The sequence below is a fragment of the Myodes glareolus genome, chromosome 19, assembly GCF_982192425.1.
Source record: "Myodes glareolus chromosome 19, mMyoGla1.1, whole genome shotgun sequence".
Lineage (NCBI taxonomy): Eukaryota > Metazoa > Chordata > Mammalia > Rodentia > Cricetidae > Myodes > Myodes glareolus.
Genome location: NC_142044.1, coordinates 65,173,167 through 65,183,430, shown reverse-complemented (window position 1 = coordinate 65,183,430; position 10,264 = coordinate 65,173,167). Strand labels below are relative to the sequence as shown.

The 10,264-nt window shown below is 51.6% G+C and overlaps 1 protein-coding gene across 3 annotated transcripts; it reads left to right on the top strand.

The window, feature by feature from the left end:
• The first annotated feature begins 1,705 nt into the window (after nucleotides 1–1,705).
• On the top strand, nucleotides 1,706–10,021 carry LOC125410154 (keratin, type II cytoskeletal 2 oral-like). 3 transcript variants are annotated; one of them, XM_048449545.3, is made up of 10 exons: nucleotides 1,706–2,206; nucleotides 3,129–3,349; nucleotides 4,478–4,538; nucleotides 4,913–5,008; nucleotides 5,475–5,639; nucleotides 5,743–5,868; nucleotides 6,458–6,678; nucleotides 8,538–8,572; nucleotides 9,128–9,178; nucleotides 9,320–10,021. In XM_048449545.3, the coding sequence occupies exons 1-10, from the start codon at nucleotides 1,706–1,708 to the stop codon at nucleotides 9,556–9,558; spliced, it is 1,716 nt and encodes a 571-aa protein (XP_048305502.3). In that variant the 3' UTR covers nucleotides 9,559–10,021. The 3 variants fall into 3 exon arrangements, with proteins under 3 accessions (XP_048305502.3, XP_085534767.2, XP_087755457.1); XM_085678641.2 differs by having other exon boundaries at nucleotides 9,128–9,211; nucleotides 9,266–10,021; XM_087899331.1 differs by having other exon boundaries at nucleotides 9,128–9,241; nucleotides 9,347–10,021.
• The last annotated feature ends 243 nt before the right edge of the window (nucleotides 10,022–10,264 follow it).

Here is a 10,264-nt window from a genome sequence, read left to right as displayed (position 1 = left end):
CCTAGATAAGGGTCTCCTAAGCTGTCTGGGTCTGAAGTCTTTACAGGGATGTTTGTTACACAGACAGACACCAAACTTCCTCTGCACATTCTCGCTCAAAGACTGTGTGATCTTGGACCTCAAGTCCTTAGTCAGCTGATCTTTTTGTGGTGTGCTCACCCTGTGTGCCAGGGGCTGGAAGGCAGAGTGGCAGTAGTCGAGTCCTTCCACGGGAGAGCTCAGAGCCTAGAGGGTGCTGGTATGTGAGCAGCTGGGACGAGACCGGTTGGCAGAGGGGAAGATCCTGTTGCCTGAACCTTCATGGCTACTACGGTGTGTGCACATAGTCTTTTCCCAGGAGGAGTGAGGTCAAGTAGTCTCTGTATTCTGTCCTGTCCCGCTTCTCGATCCAGGAACCACCAGCTATTGGTCTAGGATGGGGGCCAGGGCTGAGACCTTAGGATGGTGGGCAGGGCTGCCCTGAGACCTTAGGATGGTGGGCAGGGCTGCTCTGAGACCTTAGGATGGTGATCAAGGCTTCTCTGAGACCTTAGGATGGGGGGCAGAGCTGCTCTGAGATCTTAGGATGGTGGGCAGGGCTGCCCTGAGACCTTAGGATGGTGGGCAGGGCTGCCCTGAGACCTTAGGATGGTGGGCAGGGCTGCTCTGAGACCTTAGGATGGTGGGCAGGGCTTCTCTGAGACCTTAGGATGGTGGGCAGGGCTGCCCTGAGACCTTAGGATGGTGGGCAGGGCTGCCCTGAGACCTTAGGATGGTGGGCAGGGCTGCTCTGAGACCTTAGGATGGTGGGCAGGGCTTTTCTGAGACCTTAGGATGGTGGGCAGAGCTGCTCTGAGACCTTAGGATGGGGGCCAGGGCTTCTCTGAGACCTTAGGATGGTGGGCAGGGCTGCCCTGAGACCTTAGGATGGTGGGCAGGGCTGCTCTGAGACCTTCTTCTCTCCCTAGCCTCACACTTTTTGCCTCCGAACCTTAGGCTTTCATTCCCCAGGGACTAGACACTGGCTCTATTTTTATTCCCTTTTCACAACCGCCATCTTTCTCCTCAAACTCTGGGTCTTCTCAGATGGAAGCCTTTGACCACAGAGGGAGTGAGCGGACTGAACCTCGTGTTAATGCGTTTCTTCCTGCCAGCCCCCCTCTAAGTCCTTTCGGAAACAGGATACAGGTGGCATGCCATGAGAAGACAAGGTCTAGCAATGAGAAAAACAGCCTGGGCACCATGGAGTGTCACAGGAACTGGTTCATAGCACATCATCCATTGAATTTAGGTCTGGCACCCCGTTCCCTGGGAGAGGCTGACAGGGCTATGGAGGTCAAGGGCTCCTAATCCCTTGGGGTCTAGGGCCAGGCCACCCTGATGTAATGGGTTCTGCCGAACTCTCTAAAACTCTTAAGAAAATTACTTGTCAGGAGGGAGGAGAGAGCTGCCTTCTGTCAACTGAGGCAAGTTTGGGTGATTAAGCTAAGGAAGCAAAGCCATTTTGGCCCAGGGGATTAACTTTGAGGTGTGCTGGGAACCAAGAAGTAACTTATTGCCTGTGAGGCAAACCAAACCCGAAATGACTCCCAGGTAATTGCTTGCCTCTCCTTCTGCCAAGCCAAGCAGCCCGGAATATAAAGGAGAGCTTCTGCTGTCATCCCCAACCTCTCCACAGACCTTTGCTCAGCTAAGTGATTGCTAGCTCACCGCCACACTCCTCACCATGAGCAGACAAGCCTACAAGAAGTCCTTCGGCTGCGGGAGCCAGGGCTTCTCCGGCCACTCGGCTGTGGTATCTGGCAGCAGCAGGAGGAGCTGTGTGGCACGCACTGGGGCAGTCAGTGGAGGAGCTTGTGGGTTCCGGAGCGGAGCCGGTAGCTTTGGCAGTCAGAGCCTCTACAGCCTGGGTGGCAGCAGAAGTATCTCTATTAGTGTGGCTGGTGGCTCCCAGACTGGTGGCCTCGGTGGAGGGCGTGGCAGCGCTGGCAGTGGCTTTGGAGGTGGCTTTGGGGGAGTTTCTGGATTTGGAGGAGCTAGTGGCTTTGGTAAGCCCGGTGGCTTTGGCCCCAGTGGCTGCCCTGGGGGGATCCAGGAAGTGACCATCAACCAGAGCCTCCTGCAGCCCCTCAATGTGGAGATCGACCCCCAGATTGGGCAAGTGAAGGCCCAGGAGCGTGAACAGATCAAGACCCTCAACAACAAATTCGCCTCCTTCATTGACAAGGTGAGTCCAGAGCCCAGAGGCATTGGGTGGGGGGTGTTTGGGGTCCTAGAGGATGGTACACAAAGCTGCCAGTGGGATGTCTGGCACTCGGGCTGGCTACCTTATGCTTCCAGGATAGTGGCCACATGTTTCTTGCTCTCTGTATCCTCATTCCAACTGTGGAAGGAGGGGAGGACTCCTGGCTTTATTTTCCATCTAGTGACGAGATGAGGACCAGCATGGTGAGGGATCAAGTACATTTTTAGTTCTGAAGAGTTTGCCACAAACCTAATAGTTTACCTCCTTGTGGGCAGACAATTGCCTGATACTAGCTAGCAGCTAACTAACTCTGTACAAATCTGGGGACTGTTTTTCATATGCTCAGCAGCACCATCTCTGCCTAGTGATAACGCGCTTCTGCCAGTGGTAAGCTGAACTGTCAACGATGGGGCAGAGCAGGGCATGCTGGGTCCAAGGCAGAGATGAGCCTTGGTCAGCTGCAAGCTGAATTTCTGAGGACCCATTGGCTGTTTTTACTACCTTCATGGAGAAGAGAGAAGCTGATAGCTAAGTCTACATAAAAATCACTATAGCCGCGCTGGCCTCCTTCGGCTGTATTTTGAAGGGTCCCGAGAGACTGAGAGTCTCTCATATCATGGGTTTGGCTGTTCACTTTGCTATTCCATATATACCTCACTTATGGTGATTTAATGGTGTTCAGGTGGCTGTAGGAATCAAGGGACGCAGGATATATGAGAACAGGTTTACAAATCACTCCACATACACCTGCCGTCCCTTTTCCACTTCACATCTTCTCCAAATTCTGAAACACAGAGGTCACTGTGGGTTGAGGAGTCGGGTCTGTTCCCCATCTTCCTTAACCTTTGGGGTGGACAGTCCATGTGCCGACTGAGGGGCTCCTTCCCTTTCTCTCTTGATACAGGTGCGCTTCTTGGAGCAGCAGAACAAGATCCTGGAGACCAAGTGGGAGCTGCTCCGGCAGCAGACCACAGGCGCTGGCTCAGGGCCCCAGAGCCTGGAACCTTTGTTTGAATCCTACATCAGCTGCTTGCGCAAGCAGTTGGATTCCCTTCTCGGGGAGAAGGGAAGCCTGGAGGGAGAATTGAGGAGCATGCAAGACCTGGTGGAAGACTTCAAAAAGAGGTCAGGGTCCCCGTGGAGGAGCTTCCTCACTCGGGATTCAAACACCTTCAGTCAATACTCTCTGCTGGGTTTGTGGAGCGAAGTCTGTCCAAGTTGAAGCTGGCGGAGTAGGAACTCACGCTTGTGGGGCTGACCCTTACACAGTTTTCAGTTTCCGGCAGGTTCCCCTCCTACATCAGTCCAGATGAGCACGGGGTTCTCTTGAGGTCGGGAGCGTCATCTGTACACAGGAGTCACCTAGGAAGGTCACGAAAAGGGCATATCCCTGTGTTCCAGTTGCTGCTATTCTGAAATAGTGGGTATGGGCAGTGCTGGGTCTGACTGATTCCCTAGCCCCGGTCCAGGGCTGGATTGTGCAAATTCATTCTAGTCTTTTCTATGTTTGGTCTTCTGCATCCGGAACTTCACACTGCCTCCTTTTTAAGGTTCCGAATTTGAGTTCACACCTGAGATCTGTGAGAAGTGAACAGGGCCTCCCAGGTGGGAGCGAGCTCCAGACATCATTAGGAGTCAAAGCTCACATACAGGGGTATACTTGCTCCTGGGAGCCCCCGTTCTTTTACCATTAACTCACTGAAGTTGTTCGAAGAGCTCAGGCACACAGGTGGGCTCTTGATCCACTCCCAGGTGTACACCCATTAGCTTCACATTGACCTTGGAGAGGGCAAGGCAGCCCTTGAACTCTGAGAAGTCTCCAGACAGTATGTGATTTTCTGGTCTTGGCAAAATGATTATGTAGCACCCTTGTTAAAAAATTCTGAAGAATTTCAAGACGATGGTAGCAGAGCTTTGCCAGCAGAGTGAGGAGACTGTGGCTCCGTGTGATTGCACAGGGCATGTGCCCACAACGCATGAGTCTTGTCTCTGGGTGGAGGGTCCCGTAGGAGCACAGAGGTCCTTGCCTTTTCCACTTTCGTGTTTTACGTATGTGGGTGTTTTGTCTGCATGGACATCTGCACACCAGAAGAGGGCACTGGATCACGTGACTCTACAGTTACAGATGGTTTGAGCCACTGTGTGGGTGTTAGGAATTGAACTCAGGACCTCAGGAAGAGCAGCTAGTGTGCTTAACTGCTAAGGCATCTCTCCAGTTCTGAAATGTCTCAACCTGTGGTTCTTCCTGCCCAGGTATGAAGAGGAAGTCAACAGGCGCACTGCCGCTGAGAATGAGTTTGTGGGGGTGAAGAAGGTGAGTGAGTGGTGGAGTGGACCCAGAAACCCTGTGCCTCCCACAGAGGGAGCAGAGCACTCCTGTGGACGGGGCTCACTTCTTTCCATACGTTCTTTGGAAACGTTGGAAGGGAGCTGTTCAGTGTAAACCCAACTGTAACTGACAAGCTAGTTAGTAATGTTACTAATAATGAACATCTCATGCATTGCATTAATAATCAAGACTAGTTTTAGCCCACACACGTACCGTACTTTGTTTCTGTTCCCTTTAAAAGGTAAAGTGAGAAGTTAGATCTAGAAGGGCTAGGGGAGGTACAAGCGAGAGGGAGGAGGGCTCAGAGAGAGGCTTGGGTAGAAGGGGACAGAGGCCATTCTCTGGTCTCTCTCTTTCAGGATGTGGACGGTGCTTTCATGAGCAAGGTGGAGCTGCAGGCTAAAGTGAACAGTCTGACGGATGAAATTGACTTTCTGAGGACCCTCTATGACATGGTGATTCTTCAGTTTGCTGCTTAGAGACTGGCCACCAGCAACTTCACAAGCACAATTTTAGGGGGCAGGTCTAGAGGCAGCCCACCCTCAAAGTCAGCCACGAGGCTCCTGACTCAGCCCTGGTCCACCCTGGAAATGCCCATGTTGCTCCTCTTGCCTTGAGGGTCAGGGCCCCTCTTCCCTGAACTCCACAGTCCCAGATCACCGTCAGCTTCTAATACCCCTCTGCCCGGTGCTCCAAGGAGAAGCCGCCCTTGTGTTCTCGGGCTGATGTTTCCAGGTTGATACATCTTTGAAACTTGCCCCATTTTAGATTTGTTGCTGGCATTCTGTAGGCTCCAGACAGACCTGAAATAAAAGCTTTATTTTTTTTCTACTACCCCATTATTTAGCATTCTTGGGCATCTCTGTTAGTAGAGAAGTCCCAGTATCAACTGGCATCTGTGACCATCCATGTTCCCCATAGGAGCTGTCCCAGATGCAGAGTCATGTCAGTGACACATCTGTGGTCCTGTCCATGGACAACAACCGCTTCCTGGACCTGGACAGCATCATCTCTGAGGTCAAGGCGCAGTATGAGGAGATTGCCCAGAGGAGTAAGGCTGAGGCTGAGGCCCTGTACCAGACCAAGGTGGGACCCTTCCCTTCATCCCTAAGGTCATTAAGTTATGATCAGCCTCATGAAAAATTTGTTGACACTTTACAAAGCCCTGCTGATCCATCTCCTCTGTCAGCTTGGGGAATTGCAGACCACAGCCGGCAGGCACGGGGATGACCTAAAGAGCACCAAGAGCGAGATCATGGATCTCAACAGGATGATCCAGAGACTCCGAGCCGAGATTGAGAACGTCAAGAAGCAGGTGTGGCAGCAGTGGAGCTCTTTTACCGGGTTTTCTTCCTACTTTGGTGAAGTCACAGCTTAGGGAGCCTTTGCTGTCCAGCTATTTCCCCTGGAGGCTGAGCTCCTTGGAATCCCAGAACCCAGCAGGAGGGAGGGTTGTAATTCTGATCTACAAAGCTAATCTGACCACTACAGTGCTGGCCTTAAAGTAGTCTGACTGCCTGACTGATGGAGCTTTTTGTTGTTGTTGTTTTTTAAGTCACACTTTATACAACCTCGATGGCTACTTTGTATCACTGGAATGAAGTGGTCAGAGAAGGGAATTTTTTTTAACAGTCTTGCAAAAGAGATCAAAGGCTAACCAGATTGCTGTTACCTGTACCAGCTCAGGGAAGCAGATGTGTTTCTTTTCATGAGTCTCCAGTTGATTTCAGTGGGTCCAGAATGAATTAGTCAAACTGCAACATTATCCTGACTTGTGAGCACATGCCACTGGGAAGGGAAGGAGGAGTGATGATGGGTGATGGGTGACGAGATCCTGTCCTAAGGACAATCAGCTGTTTGTTTAGTCCTACGCTAATTTCATTTTTTAATTCTCTCTTCCCCAGAACACCAACCTGCAGACATCCATTGCAGAAGCTGAACAGCGTGGCGAGGTGGCCCTCAAGGATGCTGATGCCAAATTCCAGGACTTGCAGGCCGCCTTGCAGAAGGCCAAGGATGACCTGGCCCGGCTGCTGCGTGACTACCAGGAGCTGATGAACGTCAAGCTGGCCCTGGATGTGGAGATTGCCACGTACAGGAAGCTGCTGGAGGGCGAGGAGAGCAGGTGAGGGGTCAGCATTCTCCAAACAGCTTTCCTACCCCACCCCTAAGACAGGGTTTCTTTGTAGTTTTGGAGCCTATCCTGAAACTAGCCGTTGTAGACCAGGCTGGCCTCGAACTCACAGAGATCTGCCTGCCTCAGCCTCCCAAGTGTTGGGATTAAAAGCATGTGCCACCACCACCTGGCACCAAGCAGGATTTTATAGTTGCCTAAGGTAGTCAAGATAGGGGGGAAATGCTAATAAAATGAGAGGACAAGTTGGACAGAAACCAGGGAGCCTCCTGAGCAGCTGAGGAAGGCTCAAGCCCACTGCTTTTCATTCTCATTATCTCACTATCTAATTTATCGTGGGCACAGGTGGTAGGAAACAATGTGGTAGGAAAAGCACTTTGAAGCTGTGACAAAAGTCACAGACCAGAGTGGTCCCCTGGAACGTTCCCAGATGGAAATAGTCTAGGCCAGGCTGTCTGGTGCAGTAATCATTAGCCTCTCTCGATTCCTTTGTCCTTTCCTCCCTTATACTTTCCTTCTCTCCCTCTCCCCACCCCCACTGTTCTTTTTTTCTTTTCTTTTCTTTAATTTTATTTATTATGTATATAATGTTCTGGCCACCAGATCTCATTATAGACAGTTGTGAGCCATCATGTGGTTGCTGGGAATTGAACTCAGGACCTCCAGAACAATAGTCAGTTCTCTTAATCTCTGAGCCATCTCTCCAGCCCTGTTCTTTTTTTTTTCCTATTGAGATGGGGGTCTCACTATGTAGCCCCAGCTGATCTTGAACTTATGATTCTTTTGCCCCAGGATCCTGAGTGCTGGGTTTACTGGCTATGCTTCAATGCCTGGCTTCTTTCAGCATTTGAAATGCAGTGTAACCGAGGAGTTGAGTTTTACATTTAATTGAAATTAATTTACATAGCTTCATGTGGCTTGTGACTACCTTGTTGGAAATTCAGTGCCAACAATCCTGTGATCCCCATTGCTGAAACTGAGTCTTTATGGCGAAGTGCCCGATGCATACAATATCCCTGAAAAACAACACCGTACAGTGGCAGGTGAAGGCTTAGAAGGTGGACACCATGTGTAAAGACAGTGTCAAGAACTGAGGGGGCATTCTGTTGACTCCTGTCTCATGCATCTTCATTCAGAGCCTTTGCTCTCAGTCGGTCCCCAGTCTGATGGGAATTCTGATGAGTTTCCGTGGGAAACAGTGGAGAGGAGTTAGGTGTAGTGAGAGTCATGTGATGAGAAGGGAGTGGTCAGCGACAGCAGACACTCTGCGGTCGGGGCCACACAAACCCTCCATGTCTGCTCAGAGCTCCATGAACTAGCATCAGGCCCAGAGACGGGCATTGGGAGCGGGACAATTTCAAATGTCTCCAGTGCACACCGGGGGTGAGTATCTCATGATTTCTCCACTATCACTACCACTACTGCCGCCCCAAGCCCCATGCCACCCTGAGCCTCACTAGGGAAGGCTTCCTGGAGGAGGAAACTTAGGTAAATAAAGGCAGGGCTGGAGAAGAGGGGACGGGCATGCCAGACAGAGAAGTTCGTCTTAGCAGCAGGGGAGAGGTAAGAGTGGCCAACCAAGCAAGGGGTGGCAGTTTGCCTGGAACAGCTCTTGACGGTGGGAAGACAAGGAGACAGAGTGTGGTTGGCAGAGGTCCTGCAAGCCATAACTGGAATCAGCCCCCTTCTGTTGGGGAGATGGAGATGGGAGCAGCCGGGACTCACCTTCCCCTTTCCAGGGCTTGGCCCCTGGGAGGGCAGATGTGAAGATGTGGTGTGTGACGTTACGGACCCAGTTCTTTGACTGTTGACTCACCGAAGAAGTGACTCTCATTGCCTCTGTCTTTCAGGATGTCTGGAGAATGCCAGAGTGCCGTGAGCATTTGTAAGTAACACATTCAAGAACCTACCATGGGGCTAATGGTGTAAGCATGAGGACCTGGGTTTGAATTCATTTAAAACTTCGGCATAGCTGTGCCTGCCTGTACCCTAGTACTGGGATTGAGAGGGTGGACCCTGGGAAGTGGCTGGCCACCTCTCCTTGCTAAAATGATAAGCTTCAGGCTCATTGAGAGATCCTGAAGGGATCTCAAGGGAATAAGTTGGAGATGGACATCTTCTTTGGTCTCTCCATGTGGGTACATAGCCACCTGCATTTGTCCCATTGCATTCAAGGCCTCCCTGTGACATGAACCATCTCTCAGCTGTAACCGTGTGTTGTACCCTTTATGTGAGCTGTGATCCAGCTCTCCAGCCCTTCTGCTTGTGGAGTGTGCTCTAGGCTGGAGAAACAGAAATGGTGGGAATGCTCTGGTTCCTGTTCTGGGCTAAGGTTCTAGAGGGCCAGGTTCACCAGTTACTTGTGAGCCAAGGCCTCAGGGACAATGACTCAGCCTCCTGCTCCCCAGGCTTTTCTCCTAAACTGTCTGTTCCTCTGTAGCAGTGGTCAGCAATGTTACCAGCACAAGCAGCAGCTCTGGAGGCTTCAGAGGGGCCAACAGCAGCAGCAGTGGCTCCAGAAGTGGCAGCAGCAGTGGTGGCTTCAGAGGGGCCAGTGGCAGCAGCAGTAGCTCCAGAGGTGGCAGCAGCAGCGGTGGCTTCAGAGGTGGCAGCAGCAGCAGTGACTTCAGACGGGCCGGTAGTAGCAGCTATGGAGGAGACAGCAGTGGAAGCAGCAGCAGCAGCAACAGGGAGAGCACTGGGAGCAGGCTTGGCAGTGAAGGCAGCATCTCTGTAAGCCAGCGAGGAATGGGCTTTAACTCTGGTGGCACCCAGGCCTCCACTGGCGGCAGCTACAAGTCTGCCAGAGGAGGCGGCAGCAGTGTCCACTTTTCCCAGACCACCAGCTCCAGCCAGCAACGCTCCAAGTGATCCTCAGAAGCAAAGCATTCCCACTGCCTGCTCTCCCCTGCCTCAGCCACAACAGTGCTGCTCCCCTGCCTCAGCCTGCAGCCGCGCCCCTCCCCCATCTACTTGGCACCAATAGGTGCACAGTGCAACCTTGCTTTCACTCAAGTTCCTTGGAGAAGGGGCTCAACTCCTGGCTCCCACATCTTTGAGTCTTCTCCTAGGCTAGGGTAACCCAGCTACTACTTTGACCTGGAGAAGACCCCGTGATGGGCCCCAAATTTGGACAATAACACCTGAACCTATGCCTTCCTGAGCCTTCTAGTCTAGCTTGGTCCATTTTGGCTGTCTACTGCTCACAGATCAGGCTTTCCAAACTGTTGAATTTCATGAAACCCTTTGTATACCAGGCACATCTGTTCCCTTGATCTCCTGAGCTTCAGATCTTTGCTTCCCTTTCTCAATAAATTGTACTGTGCTTCAGAAACTGGTGTTTGCCTTTTATTCAAGGATTCATAGAACAGACCAGATCCAAAAGTAAAGCAAAATTAGGTCTTCTAGAAGACTAGTAGCAGTATAAAGGATACTGGGTTGATATGGCTTCATCCTTACTCCTCTGCTTGAGTTCTTGTGACAGGCCTACCCAGAAGCACTCACTGTACTAAAGAGGGGACTCACTCCACCCTTAAGAAGCTCATTTCATCATTCCCAGCCTCTAAGCAGGCACCAT